The sequence below is a fragment of the Panthera onca genome, chromosome B2 (assembly GCF_046562875.1).
Source record: "Panthera onca isolate mPanOnc1 chromosome B2, mPanOnc1 haplotype 2, whole genome shotgun sequence".
Lineage (NCBI taxonomy): Eukaryota > Metazoa > Chordata > Mammalia > Carnivora > Felidae > Panthera > Panthera onca.
In genome coordinates, this window is record NC_138343.1 from 124,649,195 (window position 1) to 124,671,635 (window position 22,441).

A 22,441-nucleotide genomic window follows, 5' to 3' on the forward strand; every position below is an offset into this window, starting at 1 on the left:
AGAAACTCAATTTCATCACAATTCTGGGAGCCTAAAAATTACCCATCTCGGTGTGCATGTGGGGTCACTGTACTGGGTGATATAGATGTCTCTACGTGCTACAGAGAAGTGTGGGGCTTTTCACAGACTTTCACCTTGTTGAGCAAATGGCTAATTATAATTTTTAGCTTTTAAAAACCATTCCATTAAATGTTTCCAACACTGTAAGGTATGTAAATGCATATTAGAACTGCAGTGGTATTTTTCTCTTAGGCGACTCTCTTCTAATCCGTGTGGACCTTATTTACACATTTGTAATTATTTATTGAAGCCTTGCAAAGGATCATTTGGGATTGTGGGTATAGGCTGTGTTCTGTAGAAGACAGTACGCCAGATAAGCATTGAGCGAAGGGTAAGAACTTATTAGATCCTCGATGGGAGCAGGGCATTTTCCTAATGCCAGGTTTAAAGTGAGATTACTAGTTGGGGAACAAAGTTTAGATTTAAGTTTAGCACCGTAACAGAGAAAAGATATTTCTAGGTACCAGATTATAAACAGTTAAGACTGCCAACTTTATCAAGTTTACAGATCTAAATTCAAGTTAAAAATAGCAATTAACAATATCCTAGAACCTCCTGCCACACTGAAGATAAAAAAAATAAAGTGTGGAGCCATATCATTTTCAACACTAGAGCCAGAATTCATAAATTTGGGTATTTTTTTCCAAAAGGTTACAAGAACATCAATATTATGAAATCAAATATTTCCTGGCATTTCCTGCCAGTCATGACTCAATTTATTTTGCCTCTGAGTTTTATATTTTTATACATAATGTTCTTTCCTGGCCTGACAAGAAATCGTCATACCATGATTATTTTCACCTCTCTTAAGGGTTAGAGAATAAAACAGAGCATTTCTTTATTGCTACATCAAACTTGCCTTCTCAAAAAAGGACTTCCATTAAGTATTTTAAATAAAAATAACTTGACTAAGTAGGAGACAAGAATAATATGGAGAAATAAATCTTAGAGTGAAGGTAAACTGTCTTTCAGCTCATAGCACCTGTCACTTCCCAAAAGACCTTAATTACGGCCCTAATAAGCAGCAGAAATTATATTTTGTTTTTTTATTCCTCCTTAATTTTCAGATCAAAACTGAAGACTAATGCCCTCAAAACAGCAGTAAGAGAAGCAAAAGGCAGATGATCTACATAGTTAATGAACTATGAAACAGACACTTAAAACACTTCCATAAGTTATCTGTTTTCAATATAACAGCATCCTCACTATTTCACAGATACAAATTTTTTAAAATTATGAAGCACACGAAAGATCCATTCATTTAAACTACTAAGATGTACTACTATCTTTAAATGCCATTTCTTCTAGATCCACATTAAATAAGGCTATTTCTATATTTAATTAAAAACTAATGGCTGTCTTTGATCAGAAACATCTAAAAAGAATGCCTTGTCACTTTTTCGGTATCTTTTCACTCAACTCATTTAAAAAAAAAAATCCTACCTTTACTCTCTTCTTCCCTTCCTTCCTACTTACTTCCTCTTTTCTTTTTGAAAGGTGCTTATTAGCATGTCCTTCTCTTTAAGAGAAAAAATAAAAGGAAAAGGAGGAGTGAACAGTGAGAAGAATGGTTAATAGCTATGGTTTTGAAGTTTTCAAATAATTTGAGGGACAAGTTGGGCATATATGAAATTAATTCTATGGGGATAGAATTTATTTTTTAAATCTGAGATGTGAACTTTGTAGCATTTTCAAAGCAACACAGTGAGCCACAGGAAGACAAGACGGAGGCTCTCTTGCACAATGGGAATCTGTGACCAACAACTCTGTATTCTTTTGCTGAGCTTGATTCTGTATAACAGAACTCAACATACTAATTAAGTCAAAGCCATATCATCTGGACTATTAAAATAAAAGAGGACACTGCATATTTACATACATAGTACATATTACATGATGTGTAAGCATACAAATAAAACAGTATTACTAAGTGTCACTCACTGAGATACACAGTATATGTTTACTAGAACATACACTTAATTAGCAAATGAAAACAAGGTCAGCTAAACCAATTTTCACAAAATACTTCCTTAGACACATATACCAGATTGTAAAAACGTACAGTTTTCTGTCATCAAAATAACTAGAAAATACAGAGAATGATAAAAAAAAAAAAATGTTCTTTCCACCATTAAGCACACAAAAATTGAAAAGCCTGCCACCATTTCCCTCTAAGCACTCCACTCAATCATGCATATCAGCTAAAAACCATAATGAATGGAAATTTGGGTTAATAAAATTAATTTCAAACAAGCAAGCTAAGTGATTGACTTACAGGATCAGCTGGTGCAATGTTAGAATCAAATTGGGTCAGAGTTTGTGAGCTTGAAGAGCGTTCACTAAATGTCTCCCACTGCTGAACAGACAGAGGAGAGACAAGTCAGCATGATGAGAAAGATGGAGTCAAAGATCACTGGAGAAGATTTAGCAAAGTAATTCAGAGGTTGCACTGCAAGTTGTGTTTCAAAGGCCTGACAAAATTCCGTAATTGCTGTGTTTCCATAAACATTTTATACTTCTCTATGCTGGGTCATCTTAAAATGTTAAGGCGGGCAGCTTCACATTCCAACGTAGAATAACAATTTATTGCAATCTCAACGGGAGAGATTCAAAGTGTCACAGAATTAAAACTCAAAACACCCTGTAGGAAGAGAATCTAAGTGATATAAATGACAACAAAGTTAAAATGTGAAGGGGTTGGTCTTGACTAGAGCAAGTATTACTTCAAATCCTTCTTTCAAAATTCTAACGTTAATGTATTGATTTGGTGATGCTAAATGAATCCTGTGTACCAAAGTTTTGGTCAAAACAAAGCAAGTCACTGTGACTTGCCAGTGCGACCCCTGAAAGATGATTCTATTATGTACGTGCACATATTTTATCCGTATGCAGAGATATTTAATAAAATATAATTGAGGTAAAATGAAAAGATTTCTGGAATTAATATATGTTTGAGCTTATGTCAATCTGTAGCAAGTCAACCCCTGCCATCAGCACTACGAACAGGGCCATGCCAGACCACAAGACAGAACTGCCCATCAGGCACCGCCCCCCACCCCATGCTAGAAAAATCAGAATGCGGCCACAATGAGAGCAAATCAAGCATCTGAGTTTGTGTTATGTATAGAAGACATATTTTGATATGAAATACTACTCTCTAAAAGAGGTACACAAATATCATACCTCTTAAAACAGGTGGAGTGATCATACGTTAATTTTAGTAAATTCCATTTGTTTGGGAGATCTTAGTAATAAAATAGCTAAGAATTTTATATCAAAATTGCATTAAAATTGGATTCAGAATTATCGGTTATTCTCTGAAGAAGGAAAAACATCTACACATGTACAATATATACACACAAATGTTTACACACAGACACACCCTACTCTATTAGCCAAAATCCTTTCTATAATTCAGTGTGGAAAAGTATACATTTTTATGCTTCAAAGTTCGACTTACTATTTAAAATAGTGATATTCAATTTGAGAAGACATGTAGAAATTAAAGATTAGCAAATACGCTGATGAAAATTATCTACAAAAATAGATAATATAAACCATTCAACAACTCTCCCTCTAGATAAGTTTTTTCATAAAAATTAAGATAGAAATACTAATGCATTCAAAATGATTCTTGAATAAAGAAAACCCACAACAATTCACTTTTGTCATGGACATCACTTCAGTGATGTCAATATAATCAGTTTCTTCAATAATTATTGTTGCAGGGGTAGAGAAGAAATTTTTAAAATCCTAATTATCTAATTATGGAGAAAAGTTTAGATGCAGAAGACTTTTGCCAAAAAAAAAAAAAAAAAAAAAAAAGGCATTACCTATCTTATCTGGTGGCATGAAGTTTTACTTGGGTTTTTTAAGGTTATATGTAAGCTACCTGGAGAGCAGAGAAACACCCAGATCTTTACGTTAGTATAATGGCTAAAAGCATGCTCTGGAACCAGACTGCTGGAATCCTAGTTGATTCCTAGTCATCCTGTATGACCTTAGGCGAGTTATTGAACCTCTCTGTGCTTCAGTTTCACCATCTGTAACATGAGGCTAATAATACCTGTATCACAAGGTTGTGACGAAGCTGTCAGGAGTTAACACATGTGAGAGCTTTTTGGACAGAGCTGGCACAGCAAAATTGATGCTCGACAAATGTGAGGTGCCATTATTAGTGTTAATCAGTGCCCCGTCCGTGTTTGCAGGTGCTGAGTATTTGCTGAAAGAGTGTTAGTGCTTTGTGGTAGAAAATTAAAATATAATTTAAATTCCATATCCTAAGTATATATCCTTTTTATAAATACTATTAAAATGTCTCAAAATCAATGTTAGTTTTAGTAACATTCTGATTTTTCACATGTAGTTAAAAAAAATTGTGACACTCATGAACATGGTAGCAAATACTACAAAATGAAACTTGTTAGGAATATTGAAGGGAAAATGCAACTACTGAAATCAGAATTTGGAAGGGACTCCATTCCTCGTCTTTAATGATCACATGCAATTTTACTGAGAACGAAGATGGGCTTTAGAACTGAGTTGATTTAGAATGAGCTGCTTTTATTTATGAACTGATATCAATGGAATATAAATATTCCTTTAATCTGATAGTGCTTTTAAAAATGACAAATGAATAAATGTAGCAAAAATTAGTGATTTCAAGAAAACTGACCATACTTTCTATAAAGCCTACTAGTAAATTTTTTTTCCTACCAGTAAATTCTTTTAAGCCTTACTTCCTCCCTCTAACAAGGACTTAGATGGTTATTTTATGATAAATGTATGTTACAAGGTCTCAGACACATATCTGTGATTATGTCATAAAGCAGCTGCAAGTACTTAAAACTTGCCAGTTCCTTCTCTGCTTTCCAACTATGTAAAATTAACTAGTGTCCCTTCCATCTAGTGTTTTTCAGCCTTTAAAATACATGGAAAACATAGAAAGCTTAGAATTTTTCCTGAAACAACAAGCTTCTAGGTTTGTAGCACTATAAAAGTGATATTAAAAACCAGAAGAAAAAAAGTACTTGTTCACAAAGAAAGCTGCTCTCACAGACTGCGCCAGTGGTTTCCTAGGAGTTTCATGCAGCATTAAGGTTTAGCAGAGTGGGGGGACCTCGGGCCTTCTCTTTTTCTAATCGGAGTGGCCCTATGGGAGGGCCTCTGGGCTTTTTTTTTTTCTAATCAGAGTGGCCCTATTTCTATTGTTTTCTATAGAGGAGCTCAAGTAATGGGGGGAGGCAGTGTATTTGGTCTCAAATTCTGTTTTGCATGCTGTGCTTGGTCTGGCACGATTTATCTTTTAGCCACTGTATTTAGTAGTTAAATCGTTCCATTTTGTATAGCATAGAACTAAATTATTATAAATAGCTTGGGTTGTAGAAAATGCTTTCTTCATGTGGAAAGCTGGAGAGTGACTTCTCACACTCGCTTCCAATGCTGAGATACGGAATATATTATCACATACCTTGCTTACAGGAAATGAGAAGACAGTGTGATACGGTGGGCACAGCTGACTGAAGGTCAAGGATCTGTGTTTAAATCTTAGCTCCAGACCCTCTCTGGCTATGAGATACGTGGGCCAAGATATCCACCCCTTTGTTAACTTCATGTGTCTGCCCCATCTAACTCACAAGGCTTTAGCAGGAATAAGTGCTGGGAACCAAACGATAGTATTTATTATGAAAAATACTTGGAAAAGCTCAGTCACGTCATTATAAACCTTTATCACAGTCATATTGGGTATGTTCTCTCATGCATGCATACTGACAGAGCTATCTGCTGAAATTACTCTGTCTGGAACTTCTTACCTTAAAATAGTTAATGTTAGTAAAAGAAAAGGGAAGATCTGCTAACCTCACTGCTCTGATTCAACTCAGGCCAAGTCTGGTTTAGTGACGGCATTGACGGCGACTTGCTTGGAGGTGCTTCTGCAGGAGAGCCTGAATAACCTACCTCACCTGGCTGATCCCCAACGTCTGCAATTGAAAAACAGAGAAATTCTCTATAAACAATACATTTTAGTTTAGGAATATTTACTTATAAAAGAAAATCGAACAGAAGATTTTCAAAAGCAGTAATTTATAAACTGAATTTCCTTTCCTTATGCTCCCCCCAAAAAACACTTTAAAAATCAAATAATCAGGCAATACTTATTAATGCTATGTATTGTCTACTCGGAACCATAGCTTTCCATGAAAATAAAATCGAGTCAGGCACAAATAGAAAAAAAGAGTGTTACACATAACAACAAATGCAATAGGCACATGCTCTGAATAATTTATTTTATTTTATTTTATTTTAATTTTATTTTATTTATCTTACTTGACTAGATGTCTTTTTTTATTTAAATCCAAGTTGGTTAACATATGGTGTAATAATGATTTCAGGAATAGAATTTAGTGATTCATCACTTACTTATAACACCCAGTGCTCATCTCAACCAGAGCCCCCCTTAATGCCTATCACCCATTTAGCCCACCCCCCACCAATACCCCTTGAGCAACTCTCAGTTTGTTCTCTATTTCAGAGTCTCTTATGGTTTATTTTGAATCATTTTCTAATAATCTCACACCAGTTCCCAGAGTATATTTCATGGAAGACTAATCATTAAGGTGCTTTAAAAAATTAGGCTTCCTGTTCAAATAAATGTGGTGATACTATAACTCCCTGTTGAACATCCCCATGCACTCCTGTGTATCAAAGACTTGTAATGTCCTTGAACAAATAAACTTTATTTAACCAGTTTTTCCCAAACACAAACCATTTTTATCAAACAAAATCCTTCCAAATTCCCTTGGAATATAATTTGGAAACTGCTGATTTGGAACTCATTCACTCACATTTTCTCTGCAAACCTCCCCGTTACCAAAAAGCAGCATATATTGGCAAGGCAGACAGCAAAAGGAAAGGAAAGGCCCCAGGCTTGGGCAAAAAGCAAGGTCAATAAGCCAACTTTTATCATTACAATGTATAATTACATTACAATGTAATTACATTCCAATGTAAAAACAGAAGGAATTTCAACGGCAACTAAACTCTGAATCCAATTTTCCCAAATTTTACATGGTTTTGAATATAATCCCAGCCTGAAAATCAGATTCATTGCCAAGTTAATGGGACTACTTAATCTATTGAGAACCTATAACAAAAATATGATTCTAAAATCTGTCACCATCTCACTGTTTGACCATGGGCAAGTTGAATAAAACAGCACCTGAGTTTCTCCATCAGAAAGACATCCGCCATTAACTTAGCACTGTACTTCAAATTCCTAATAGATGGCCATATAACTTAGCAATATAAAGGTTTTTACCTTTCAACCTATTCATAAGCAAATCCTTTATATTTTAGGGCCTAACAGAGGACCTAATACATAGCAGGCACTCAAATATTTTTTGAGTTACTTTCAGGTTCTCCATTTAAATTCATTCTTCTTTACTGTTACTTTCCTAAAACAAAAATTACCTGTTGACATTTTGAAAAAGTTCTCAGAATTTCTCTTTGCCCCATTTCTGTTCCATGGCTATCTCAAATTTGCCATTCGCGTACCCTGACATAACTTCTTTAAGTCCTAATTTGCAGTCCAGCATGATATTTTGATAAACTTTTGTTTTCTAAGATCAAGAATAGTTGCTACTTTTTTCTTAATCTCGTCCCTTTGTCAATAAACGTGTCCGAGTGGCGTAGAACCAATGCCTCCTATAATATTCTATGAAGGCTCAAAGCTCTCAGAGAACGACTAATGAAAACATTATTTATAATAAATCCATTGTAGTTCTCAGTGTGAACGAAAATTATGGACTTTTCCCCCTATGATTACCAAGGGAAAGGAAGTTAAGGAAAGGAAGATAATGGCTATAAATTTGACTGTTCGCTCTAAGTGAAATGAGGATGGTGAATGAAGCAACGTCAGAGATACCCCAAAGCAGGTATTCATATGGAGAAAAGCAGAATTAGAATAGTCTTAACTACAGAATGATTAATTTTCAAAAGAACCTATCTATCTAAAGTCAGACTGTATCAGTGAGGTTTGAAATGTCATCTCAGGGCAAACTGGGGCTCTGGTTTAGCTTTCCAGACTTCTGTTCTCCTGTCTCAGTCTTCTACTTATAAATTTAGGATCAGACTGCACCCTACCCCCACTTCAGGGCAGTTACAATTTAGGGTAGATTCTGGGAACCTCTTTGGTTCACTGGTACAAAACTGCCTTGGGTCCAGCCTCTTGAGGCCGAGAAGTGAAATGTTAGCCACCCAAATAATTGTACTTCATAATTATTCTAATAGTTATTTTCCTCGAGTACCAATTCTCAAACTGTGGTCCATGGACCCCTGGGGATCCCCGGGACTTTTTACGGGCTCTGAAAAGTCAAAATGGTTTTTGTAATGATAATAATGCTTTTTCCTGTGATGGCACCTACAACAATGAAGCAAAAGCAATGGTGGGTAGAACTGCTGGCTTATCAATAAGCAAAAATCGAGGCAGTGGCACCAAAATATATTAGTCATTATATCCTTCACCCCACACATTCCAGTTAAAATAAACAAGCATGACAACTTCACTGAAGAACACTCACAATTATCACACTAAAAATTATTTTTATGAAACCTCAACCCTGAAAACACGTCTCAATACTCTGCATGGCAAAAAAAAAAAAAAAAAAAAAAAGGGAAACGTATACAAAGCACTCTACTTCATATCCAGGATTGCAGTGGTGTCAAGGAAAAGTACTTGTATGACTCAGTTGTCAGCTGAACAGGCCACTTTTGTCATGGAACACCATTTTCCTTGAAAGAATAGCTGATAAACTATAATTATTCAGACTTGGATATGGGGCAGGCATTTTCTCAAAAATGAATTAAGTGAGCCTGCCACTTCCAGGAAAACCAACTGTCTTCAGTATTTGTTACAAATGACAAAGTTTGAGCTTTCAAGCAAAAAATAAGAATTTTGGAAAATGTGTATCCATGCCCAGACTCTCAAGAACTTCACAATGCTTCTTTGATAAGATAGGTTATGTTAACATATACGCTTTTTGAACATTTTATAATAAAATGTCCCAATGTTTGAAAGGTCTGTATAACTCAGTAAACTGATGTTTTACAAGTAATCAATGCGCTAAGTTACAAAATCACGCGTGGGGTAAAAGATTCGCTCAAAGTGTATTCAAAGTGCAAGGCAAACCTATGGATTTTGATGTAACAGTACAAACAATTCATCTATATGGTTTCGGCTCTCAATTAACCTTTAAGAAATTACCATCTGTTGAGTTTTGGAGTAGTACCAAAGAACATCTGTAATTATCTGAAAATAGTCCTCCCTTTTACTACTGAGGCCACGTTTTCTTCATGTATTAGAGACTGGCAACCTTTTTCTACAAAGGCCAGACAGTATATATTTTAGGCTTTGCAGACGGCCTATATGGTCTCTGCTGCAAACATGCAACTATTGCAGTGCAAAAGCAGCCAGAAATAATGTGTGAAGGAATGAGGTTGGTTTGTAGTCCAATAAAATTTCATTTGCGGAAGTAAAATTTTAATTTCATATAAATTTCATGTATCATGAAATACTGCCCCCCCCCCCCCCCCCCCGCACCTCGATTAAAAAAACCACCACCACCCCATTGTGCTTGTGGACTACACAGAGACAGCAGACTGTTTGGTCCTCAGCCTTTAGTTTGCCAATTCCTGACACATTTCCAACAACGTAACATATCCAACAGACTGAATGCAAAAGCAAATATGAGAATCTAGCTGTCTTCTATTAAACCAGATATTAAAGAGGTTTGCAAAGATGTAAAACAATGCCATCCTTTTTATAATTTTTTTTATTTTGGAGAATACGATTATTTTCCTTAAAATATCTGTTAATACGTAAAAGGTGTTCTATTGTTATTTTAAAATAAAGCATAAAATCTATCAGTTTTAATTTCTAAAAGGGTAACTATTTTGTTGAATAGGTAATTACCGATAGATCTCGTCCGCATAAACTCTTTTGTGGTCCACAATAATTTTTAAGAATGTAAAGGGGTCCTAAGACTAAAAAGTGTGAAAACTCACTGTCCTAGAAATCCAAAATTTATTTCTAGAATAAATTAGCAAAATCACACATCGCCTCTTACATAGAACAACAAATGGTAGTAGAAAAAGAACAAATTACCTATGTTCTAGAAACTAACAGTCATGAGACTGAGAAGCACTAGGTCTGTAAGTGAACCGCACCTCCTTCCACCTGGCTCCCTATAAATGCCAACCAAGAGCTTCACGCCCACCCACAGAAGTTAGTCTTTAAGACTGTATCTTGCGGAGGCAGGGGCGTAGTTTTACGCTTACCTGATGCAGTGTTCCAACCTAGCCTCCCGCTGGAACACTGTGTCAACCCTGCCTCCCTCCTGAGGGTTCTGCTCTGCCCCTGACATCATCAGAGCATCAGGGCTGAAAAAGAAGAGCATGAGCCTAAATTATTGGTTAAAGTAAACCCCAAAAGGGCTGTTATGCAAAAAGTATTTCCATGTATAAAAGTGGATCTGGAAGACACAACCCAGTGTGATCACACTGACATTCTGTCAATCTACATTTAAAGTTAGAAATGATTATATTAGATGAGTGCAAACTGTATTTTTAGGATCACACCAGAAAATAAAAACCCTGTCAGTAGTTTCCATCCTTCTAGCCTCCAAAGATTCTGAAAAGTTCCCAGATTCGGGTCAGTACAGTGTGCCTGCTGAACACTGGTCTTTCTCAAAGACCTTTGGTTTTATTCTAGGTTTATCTTTCCATTGTTACACTAACATGCTAACACTGCTTCAAAAATGACTGCCGGTGGTTATTAATCTGATAGAAATATATATGCTCCCTAGAGTCTTAGGGTTTAAAACTTATTTTGCTTTCAAGTAGCAAAATAAAGGTAGGAAGAATCCTTCAATCATGAAACCTCAGTCAAAGCTGCAATCTCATTTAATAGCTTTGTTAAAGCATAAGCAGCTACATGTCTTATTTGAAATGTGAATATTATTCTTATAAAAAAGTACTTAAAACAAAAAATAAACTGGTTTGGATAAACGTTAAGTCTTCAAGTAAAACTACTAATGGTACATTTTTCATGCATACTTAAAAGACAGGGGCAAACAATGGATATGCAAAAAGAAATTAAAGAATTTAAGGTATACTATGCTTTGTTTTGATATTATACCCATTAAAAAACTACATTCTATTTGAAAAATTAATTTTACTCTTCTTCAACACTCCACAAAATGCAAACTTATTCAGTAAGCAGACCTTTATACAGTCTACATAGTTCACCAGTTTTAAATTAAAACCAAGGATTTTTTAAGTACAAAAACGTGTACAATGTTTGAAAAGAAACATTCACTCCAAATCCTAATTAAATTGTAAACTGTTGACTTTTTTTTTTTTTTGCAGTACTGATCTTTTATAGGAACTATTATCTGACTCAGCTACTATACTTCAAAGAATATAATCTACAGATACATAGAAGGTTCCCATCATCCAAGAACAGCTAAAAATGGAAGAAGTACATCTATGTGAATCCAGTTAAAATAACTAAAATTTCATGAAGAAAAAATAATTTATGTAGGGCTTTGTTTTCAAAACTTAACACAGAAAATTGTGAAAATGAGTATCAAGACCAAAGAATAAAAGATGTTATAATTCTGGGGTGCAATTTGGTGGCAAAATTAATAAAAGTAAGAATTCAATCAGTGAACATTTACTGAGGGCCTATACTTAAACACAGTAAATAAAGACAAAATATTGAGCAAGATGACAATGCTTTCATTTATTTCCAGGGACTTCTCTTTCCTTTTTTACGTACAAAAAAATTTTTTTAACATTTATTTATTTCTAAGAGACAGACAGCATGAGCATGAGCAGGGTTGGGGCAGAGAGAGAGGGAGACACAGAAACGGAAGCGGACTCCAGGCTCTGAGCTGTCAGCACAGAGCCTGACACGGGGCTTGAACTCATGAACCGTGAGATCATGACCTGAGCTGAAGTCAGACGCTTAACCGACTGAGCCACCAAGGGGCCCCTCCATGGAGTTCTCTTTCCTACAGAGGAAGATAGAGGTCTTTTGTTTCACTTTTGAGCTTCATATCACAATTGTAAAGAAAAAGTACAAAATTTGTCCTTTATACAAAAAATAATTTAAAGTATCATAATTATTCACAAGGACTATTACTAAAGCTCTGATATTTAAACCATAATCCTCTACTTATTCTTTTTTTTTAATCTTATTTATTTTGAGAGAGAGCACGAGCAGGGAAGGGGCAGAGAGAGAGGAAGAGAGAATCCCAAGCAGGATCCACACTGTCAGCACAGAGCCTGACACAGGGCTCAAACTCATGAACCACGAGATCATGACCTGAGCCGAAATCAGGAGTTGAATGTTTAACCATCCAGCCATCCAGGCGCTCCTAAACCATAATCTTTCAAAGCCCCTACCACGTCATCCTTGTAGAGATTTTCTCCTTTAAGTATGATCTAATCTTGTTGTCAGTGTCTTTGCCAGGAATTTATGGAGTTCTAATCATTTTGACCAATTTCATTAAACGGTGCATTTTTGCCAATATTTGGAATTGTACTGATTTGTCACATACAACAACCAACTATCTGGAAAAAAAGGACACTAATGTTAAGAATGTATATATGTGTGTATGGGGGGGAGGGGAAGGCTTGAGAAGTAATTCCTTAGGTGTAAAGGTAACGATGAATATTAGTGTTTACTTTATTTTTTCCTCTGCAACTGAAGTCATTTGGGAGAGTGAATTTTCAAAAATAAAGATTGAGGGAAACCTGGGTGGCTCAGTTGGTTGAACCACTGACTCTTAGTTTTGGCTCAGGTCATGATCTCACAGTTCATGAGTCTAAGCCCCTGACAGTGTGGAGCCTGCTTGGGATTCTCTCTCCCCCTCTCTCAAAATAAGTAAAAATAAAAAAAAAGCTTTTTTTTAATAAATAAAGATTTAGGATTCTTTGTAGAAAATAAAGATATATGTATCTTTTTTGCAGCACTGTTTTAAAGGTAAAGTCAAGAAACTATCCAAAAATCCGTTAGTAAGACATTGGTTAAATTAAGCCACATCTATATTATGGAATACACTGTATGATAAAGAATATGACAGCCCTATATGCGACAAAGTGCAAAGATGTTCAACACTATAAAAAAAATCAAGGATATATAGTGTGTACTTGTGTGAAAACAGGTATCTGCATGTGTTCCTGTGTTGGCCTTTTCTATGTTAAAAGTTTCTGGATAAACAGAAAAGTCAACAATGATTGGCATCAAGCTAGTCTCAAGTATGGATTTTTGGTAAACTATCCATAAAAAGTTTGTGGCTTTAAAAAATATTCATGTTGGGGTGCCTGGGTGGCTCAGTCGGTTAGGCAGCCGACTTCGGCTCAGGTCATGATCTCACGGTCCGTGGGTTCGAGCCCCGTGTCGGGCTCTGTGCTGACAGCTCAGAGCCTGGAGCCTGCTTCCGATTCTGTGTCTCCCTCTCTCTGACCCTCCCCTGTTCATGCTCTGTCTCTCTCTGTCTCAAAAATAAATAAATGTTAAAAAAAAAAAAAAAAATTCATGTTTAGGGACATCTGGGTGGCTCAGTCAGTTAAGTGTCTGACTTGGGCTCAGATCACGATCTCACGGTTTGTGAGTTCGAACCCCACATGGGGCTCTCTGCAATCAGCATAGGGCCTGCTTTGGATCCTCTGTTCCCCCTCCCTGTCCCTCCCCAGCTTGTGCTCCCTCATGCTCTCTCTCAAAAATAAGTAAACATTAAAAACTGTCTATTCATATTAGAAGTACTGCAAGGAGATTGGGGATCTGTGCTACTACGTATCATCTCAGCAACAATGAAAGACGCTCAATTTACTATGAAGCAGTGATGATGGAGGAGGAGACAACAGGGAATAACTTCACCCAGTCTCTGAGCGTCCCAAACAGATACTACTACTCATGCGAGCAGGGTGGTATGAAGACAGAAAACAGTTTTAAAAACAAGTGGTTCAGCCACTTAGTCATTTCAAAAAACGTGAACGCCTACTTACATACTCAGTTTGCACCCTGCCAGGTGCTGAGACACAATGAACAAGAACGATCCAGTTACTACCCGCCTAGGATCTTCCAGGCTAGTTTAAGAGGGAGATATTACCAAATAATCACAAAAAATATATGTCAAATTGAAACTGTGCTCTAAAGAAGATTCTCTGTGGATTGAGCTGAAGGTGCACAGTATCCCAACATGTTTGGTTTTGTCCTTGAAGACTTCACAAAGGTGTTTCCATAGATGAATTTTTGTATGCTTCTTTTTTCTTTTGGTAAGACAATAAAAACCAAGTTTCCTTGTTTATTTACCCCAGCTGCCCGATTCAGTGCTGATGTCAAATATTAAGTATTTTAATTCAGGCCCACATAAGCACTCCACTTACAGATCATTAGTTATTCTGTTTTACCTGACATTTAATCCTAAAAACCTCATCAAATAATTTTGGAAAAATTACATATGTCCCCAACCCAACCCATGTTTGCATGCATATAGAAAGCCTAACTTGTTACCCCAAGTGGCTGTAACTTAAGTCACCAGTATTCATCATTTATTTTTTAAGTTACTTAAATTGCCAACACAGAATACCTGCAGAGCTAATAATTTAGTATGCCCCAACATCACAAATTTATGGTAACAAACAGCCATGTTTCAAAGAAACGTGTTAAGAAAAATATCCTACTTTAAAAGTGGCACACATTTACCATTAATTCACTCAATAATTATTTGCTGAACAACTTATTAGTACCTGCCTGGCCAAGTGCTAGGTCCTTAGGATACTATAATGAACACGATACATTTCTTGTTTTTTTGTTTGTTTGTTTGTTTTTAAAGAGCTCAAAGAGGTAGTAGAAAGAGGAAACCAAAACAAAACAAAACAAAACAAAACAGGATTCGGTGTAATGTGTGTGCCATAACAAGCAGCATGTAGGCAATATTATGAGAGATCAGAGGAACAGGAACTACTTTTGCCTGTGAGTCAGAAAGGCTCCAAAGAGAATCCCAAAGCAACCTCCGCCAAAGGAAACTCTTTGGGTATTTGCCTTTTAACTTTTAAAACTTCTAAAGTGAACTTCTAAAAACACAGCTATTTTAAATTATTTTTGTGGATATTGAGTGACCTACAGTGTCACACAATTTCTATATACAAAGGACTTTGTGTACTATGAATCTCAGGCTTATTTTATTTTATTTTATTTATTTAACATTTTTATTCATTTTTGAGAGACAGAGTGTGAGTGGAGGAGGGGCAGAGAGAGAGGGAGACAGAGAATCTGAAGCAGGCTCCAGGCTCTTCCAGGCTCATATTTTTTTAAATATCAATCTCAGGCTTAGGATAGGTAGGTGGAAAAATATTAAACAGTGTCTCCAACCCCCAAATTAACAGAATTCCAAATTTATCATTTATAAGTAGGCAAAGCAGATTTGAGTTTAATATTGTGTAGCCAAATGTTTAGAATAAAGGTGATCAGAAAACCGTATAATATTATGTTGGAATGGGACAAAATTATCTGTTTCTTTGACACCTTTAAAATTATAGTTAAAGCAATAGTAAACAGATATATGTAGGCAAAAAGCAGAGTGTCTACAGGAGCCTGGGTGGCTCACACTCTCTCTATCTCTCAAAAGTAAATAAACATTAAAAAAAAAAAATTAAAACCAAACCAGAGTATCTCTTAGCTAAACAGATTTAACAGGGATAAAAAGACAAATGCCCGAAAAAGAAGTTCTTGACTCATCAACCTTAAAATTCTGGCAGTAAGTCGAGTTTATAAAGAACCAGAATTTATTTAAATTAAAAATAAAAAAAGCCTCCACTGACTACATGCTATAGCCAAATTCACCAATGTGAATGCAACAGATAACAGGTTCAGACAAGTCTCTAGAAAATAACATAACAGAATAAACTTGACTTATTTCCTTGTATTAGTATCCTACCAGTTTTCAAAGAAAGTCACAGAAAAATTCTAGATACAGGGCCCAAGTTTCAAAATGATACACCACGTTTGTAGCTACCAAGATTTCTTCCCCTTCTGGCTACTATCAAATAAGCTAAATAGAGTTTTCATTTATTTCTTAATTAGGGAAATCAAAGTACTTTGAAGCAAAATTGTCAACAAAAATACTTAGCTTTCTGCTCAAGTTAGAGGTTGCCTAATAGCTACCTGAAATGATCAGAAAAATCCTAGGATTCTCATAGGACAGTGTTTCTAAAAAACATAAAAATCAATGCTCAATTTTTAAATCAACTTCCTCGCTGCCAAAAGGTCAGTGTATAATTCAGAAACATGAATGGCATCAAATCCACATTTCAGGTGGAGAAACAGAAGGCAAAAAATAAATGGTCAGAACTTGCCCGAGGTCACAGGAATAATTAGCAAAACCAGAAGCAGACTCAGATTCTTAACACCAAGGAGAATGTTCTCTTCGTGACATTAATAACATGCATATGATTCCTTCTGTATAATTTAGACAATAAGGTCAGATCATGTGCATTTCTGAATTAAACAGACACTGCCTAATAGATAAATGCCCTTTGCAGAGCCAAATTATGCTTCAGCTTTTCTTTTAAAAGTATAAAATTCTTTCCATCACAATATCGAAAAGATAATTTAGATAGGAAAACAGAAAACAGTAATTTAATTAGTCTCATTAAAAATTTAACATTAGATTTCCTTTTATTCATTCTGAATTTTAAAACAACAGGCTCACTTTTTTACCCCTTATATTCTTGTTTCCTTTTAAAGAAATGCCCAATAAATATGGGCATTTACAAAAGTATTCTTGTAAACACGGTAACAAAAGTGCGATATTTACAATGAAACGCAAAATTTCCAGATTTCTTTAGAGTCTGAAGAAAAGAGTTGGGCTTTTGAAAGGAAAATGCTTGCAGACTGAGCTGGTCTAATAATAAACCAGGCACCGTCCTTCAACAAATTAAGATGCATTAAATGGAAAAATATTGATAACACAGGCTACCTTTCCCACCTCAGACAATATATAATGCAACTAAAGTGTTTGCCTTGTGGCAAAATACCAAGATAGTGTGAAATGTTCTTAAAATCTCAGGAAGTCAAAAGTGTAAAGTAAAATAGTAGCGCATATAATTATTTATCTTTTTAAAGCTAAGACAAACCATTAATCCAAGTTCAGCCTGTATATTACATTCTGATGTTAAATCTACATGCTCTTGAGGTTGTTAAGCTAAGTTTTAACATCTATCTTAATTTTGCCTTACAAATCAAGTATGATGTTTATCAAGGCCTGTAACCAGGTCCCTTAGGCTCCCGAACTTACCTGCTGAGTCTTCCAAATCAATCAGTTTGGGCATTAAGCTTTCAGGGAGTTTTTCTGGTAAGTCATAGCCATTCTTCCGAGCAACTACCAGATGAAAAGCAGCACAAAACTCATCCAGTGTCAATGCTCCATCTTTATCAAAGTCTGAAAGTTCCCTGGAACACAAACTTGCCATAAATATAATCATTTGCTCTGGATCCCTTTATGTCTCAAAAAGAAGAAAAAGAAATCTTTTTCCAGAAAAAGTACAATCCATAACTTAAAAAAATCCCATAGATGGAAAAAGTATAATAGAGCAAATATAGCAAACTGTTTAACTGTGGAACCCAGGCAGTGGGCATATGAGTGTTCAAGGCACAGTTCTTTAACCTTTTCTGAATACTTGAAATTCTTATAATAAAATGCTGAAAAGCACCCTCAATACATAAGGTCACCAAAAAAAAGGACCTTTAATTCATATACATTTTTAGTAACAGGATAAAGTCAGGCCCATTTAATACATCACTGAGATTTTTAAAAACTTTGTTTTTATTGTTATCAAAGTTCTACAAAGTCCTACTGTACTTGGGGTGCATGAGCCATGGAGTCAGACAGTCCTCAGGAAGGAGGATGAGAAGTCTAAATGTTGGGATTGTGTTTGTCTCACAATCACCACAAAATAAAAGTGTAGAAAATAAAAAAAAAATAGCATTCAACAGACTACAAGGCTTGATATTAAAAAGCAGCAGAACCCCCCTTCCCCTCAACTATCGTCCCACTTTCTAGATGCAGAGGCAACCATTTTGTAGTTAATGCCTGATACCATAAACAGCAAGTGTATATTGCCAGTTCTTGATTTTTCAGTTTTAGGCATTATCTTTCTTCTGCTACAGCACTCAAAGCTACTAAAAACCCTACTAACAAAATAATTTAAAATATAAAGAAATAGATTGATATCGAGTAGAAATACCATTTATGCTTATATGATCATTGTTTTTAAAAAGTAACTTGTGGTTATAATTTGCTTTAAATAACTAATTCCAACTACATCACGGCTCTCGTGAGCCTTAGTATGGATTTAAATGGGAGCTAAGCAATGTTCTTAAGCACATGGCTTAGTATAGGTATAGGTAATACATAACAGGTATAGGCTTATTAAAAACCAAATGGGATAAAGATAACCATGTATGAAGCAACTAGCTTTTCTTCCATGCATTATGCTAAGCAAGAAGAAACAGCTAATATGGTTTAAACAGCTAATACGGCTTAACGAATTTTAGCACTTTAAAAAGAACTACTGTACTGGCATCATTTCTTTCTTTTCCAGAGAGTGAGATAGAAACTGACTACTATTGGAAGGCAATACTGAGTTATTTGGGAACATTCTTGAAAAGATTACTCTAATAGTTTATTTTTTAAGGTTCAAAAACCGACCTGCTGGAAACTCCTTTGAAACAACCCACATTACCTGATTGATGTGAAGTACCACACTTACCAAATGTGAGAAAGTTCAAGAATAGGAAGTTTTGATTTTGTAAAAAACTCTTTAGCTGCAGATCCTGAAATGTTAAAACAGTGTTGTTTAATGTTATTCTGAACGTAGAGATCCAAGAATAAAATGAGGGTAAGAGTCTTAAGGCTTTTTTCACTGGGAAAAGGTACCCTTAACACGTGTGCACGTCATGTTTTTGTCTCCAGTGATTATCAGCTTTTTAGACACACAACTTGAGAACTGATTTTCTTTATAATCTCTGACCAATAAAAACCATGCCTTTGAGATTATGAAACCGAGACTTTGTCCTGTCCCATCTACAAGAATTTCTGTTTTTAACAACTCACCTGGAATAAATCCGTTTAGATCAGGCTGAATGGTTTTAAATTGATTTACATAATACTGTCTTTGTTCATCTGTTATTTTCCAAGGATCATCATAACTACTGGATTGCCTACGAATTTCATTGGCAGTTGTAGCTGATGCTACAGTTCGTACTGTTGTCTGGTCCTGTAATGAAACATTTTTTTCCTCAGTACATTTTCTATCTGTAATGATTATATGGGCCAAGATTGCTAGGTTACTCATCTTTGAAAATAAAACTTACTTTCTGTGGATGTTTAAAATACAAGAAGTCTTCACAAACTCATCAGCAAACCACATATTTGTTATAATCAAGTTACTGAGTGTTTCTGCACGATGATTATATAAGTGCGTAGAATGATAGCAATATGTAAGCAACAGAAAGTTATGAAAAATGTGCTAAGAAAGCCAAGCAAATAGGAGATATTCTTAGGGGCAGACAACTTTCAAAATTTCACTGAATAATTAGAAAGAAAATCAGCCCAAACTTTTAGTGAAACATTCCAATGAGAATAGACTTTAAGAAAAGGCACAGAGCAGAGTTCTGTGTTCTGTAAGAGGAGTGAACTAACTTGCATTTATCAAGTGTGCCACAGCAAAATATGAAAACAATGACCGCAGCAATACTCTGAATGAAGCAAATAAAAATGCAATACCAATAAAATGTCACACCTGGACAGAAGCAGGATGCATGGTTAAAAGAGTACTGGTTGGTGGAGTATCTGCAAAACTGACCCAGTTTTCTTGTGGTGGAGGTGGAGAGTGCCCTGACCACACTGCGTCACCCGCAGAAGAACCTAGGGGGAGAATGGTACACATGCCGACTCACTTTTGAAGAAAAGCCAACCGTTTTTAACCAGAGGTTTTTAATTGTAACTCACCACATACATATTATAGAAGTGTTCTTTCCAACTCTAACTCTGAAGAAATGTTAACAATTTCCAAACTGAATCTCTTCTGTCAGTTTAAAATTGTATCTCAGGATATCTAGGTGGCTCAGTCAATTAAGTGTCCGACTCTTGATTTCAGCTCAGGTCATGATCTCATGGCTTGCGAGATCGAGGCCAGTGGGGCTCCGTGCTGATAGCACAGAGCCTGCTTGGGATTCTCTCTCACTCTTTGTCCCTATTCCCCCACCCCCCTCTCCATGCACACACATGCGCGCTCTCTCTCTCAAATAAAATAAAACAAAAAAAGAGCTTTAATAAAAAAATTGAAAATGAATAAAATTATACCTCATTGAAATTTTTTAAATTGTTATTGTGTGCTTTCCTTGTCAATACTGGAGCTAATGTAATATATACCTAATATTCTGGGAAGTAATTATTTACCCATTTCACCTTCAGAGCATCTGATATTTATCAACTTTGTCTAAGAATTATATGTATTAGGTAAACGCAATTACCATTGTTTAAACTGATGTATCTGCCTACAAATTTTCATGGTTGGCTTTTGCTTCTAATTAAGGCACTTAATTTATAATTAAAATTATCTTGGAGGAAACTCTGGAAGGAACATCATCAAGCTTCCTTTAATTTACAACCCTTAATAAATAACTGTCTTCTAAAGAATTGTAAAATACCTGATTGAGCTTCACCAAAGGGAGACCAAAATGGCCCAGGTCCTGTAAGTGGCCTCTCGCTATTTCCCCCACTGGGGTGACGGTTGTGCTTCCTCCATGTGTGTGGAGAAGTTGGTGGGGACTGTTGTGGTGAAACGACTGGGGATGCAGGTTCCTAGAAAGAATATTATTATTATTCTAAGACTTAAATTTTAATCAACAAGGCACTCAATAAGTTTTAATGTGAACATCTATACAGCACATCAACCGATAACGTTTATGTGCACATGATTACCTGCTGATCTGCAGACGTACGCGGCTGGACAGGGTCATGGCTTACAGATCCCTTTTTCACTTGCCCCCTGCCAGGTGGTGGGGGAATTACACCAGAATAAGACCCTTGATTTTCAGAATCTGAAGAATATGAGGCTGCATGACGAGATTCCTGTTCATTCTTTGAAGCAACAAATCTCGGCAGAGGAAGGTCCTTCACTGTTAACCGCAAAAATAATTATTACTTTAAAAGAAAAAGGGGCACACGTTAAAACTGAAATACGAATTAGATATTAAAAAGAATCTTTGTAAAAACTGATACAGAAACCACAGACACATGTTTATCACTACATTTAGACCACCTCCCTTACACTGTTTAGGGAGACTCTAACCTAGAAAGTAGTAGCAACACTAAACTGACCTTCTTAAACTGTAATAACTGTCCTGTCTGGCTCTATGCTTGCAACTGAGGCTACCAGATGCCAAGGTCACTGATAGTAACTGACAGTTAGGATCTGAACCTAGGTCAGTCTGACCGGGAAGGCTAGGCTGTTTCTACTCATACTGATTCTCTTAAGTAAGATGCTAGAGCTGTAAGTAAAACATAGAAAATGTCACTAGATTGAGACTAGATTAATCTAGACATTTTCATGGCACAAGTTCCTGAAAATATTTTACTGTTCACCTGCCAACGACACAGCACAAGGCATCATATCTATCCGTTTTAGTCTGGCTTATGACACTTCTACAGCAAATATCCTACATTCAATTTTAAACAGAGAAGAAAGAAGACAGAACTTCTTTGCAGGTCAATCATAGCTCATACTTTTAGACTAGAACAAAACAGTAGCAGACTTTTTAACACAAAGTACACTTCCCTCCACTATGATTATCTGCATTTGCCTTGAAACTCCACACTTAAACCAAGCTTATTCAGGATGTAAGTAAAAGAATTCAAAATTACCTGAAAAGAACATACACTCTCAGTTCTAGAAGAATGATGTGTGGCAAACCAGAAGTCCACAATGAAAAGCTCACACTGACTAATAAACTGAGCCGGTGCTTAAAACTATTTATAAAAATTCTAACATTACAGAAAACCTCAAGTGTTCTCTTTCCTCTTTTTTCTATGACAACCAAAGAACTGTCTGCATTTAAGTGCCTACCTTTACAGAATTTCCACTGACTTAGGCATCAATAAGCCTCCAAAGCATAAAAAAACAAATTATCCTAGGTGATACTTATAAGGCAGCCAGATGTCTGTAACCAGGTTTTAGTCTGCCAATATTTTAATATTGTCTCTATCAGAAAGTTTTGGTTAATAGTTTCTAGTTTCAAGTGTGTATAGCT

At 35.8% G+C, this 22,441-nt stretch overlaps 1 protein-coding gene across 5 annotated transcripts in view; it reads right to left on the reverse strand.

The window, feature by feature from the left end:
- Positions 1 to 22,441, reverse strand: part of REPS1 (RALBP1 associated Eps domain containing 1) — an 88,488-nt gene that overhangs the window by 17,652 nt on the left and 48,395 nt on the right. For 2 of the 5 annotated variants that reach the window (XM_060616783.3, XM_060616782.3), the window contains exons 3-10: positions 21,114 to 21,310; positions 20,840 to 20,993; positions 19,930 to 20,054; positions 19,242 to 19,404; positions 18,898 to 18,961; positions 17,424 to 17,578; positions 5,920 to 6,041; positions 2,336 to 2,416 (exon numbers count right to left, since the gene is read on the reverse strand). In XM_060616783.3, the coding sequence (XP_060472766.1) occupies positions 2,336 to 2,416; positions 5,920 to 6,041; positions 17,424 to 17,578; positions 18,898 to 18,961; positions 19,242 to 19,404; positions 19,930 to 20,054; positions 20,840 to 20,993; positions 21,114 to 21,310 (1,061 nt within the window). The remainder of the gene's footprint in view (positions 1 to 2,335; positions 2,417 to 5,919; positions 6,042 to 17,423; positions 17,579 to 18,897; positions 18,962 to 19,241; positions 19,405 to 19,929; positions 20,055 to 20,839; positions 20,994 to 21,113; positions 21,311 to 22,441) is intronic. The other 3 variants (XM_060616787.3, XM_060616786.3, XM_060616785.3) reach the window with 2 other exon arrangements.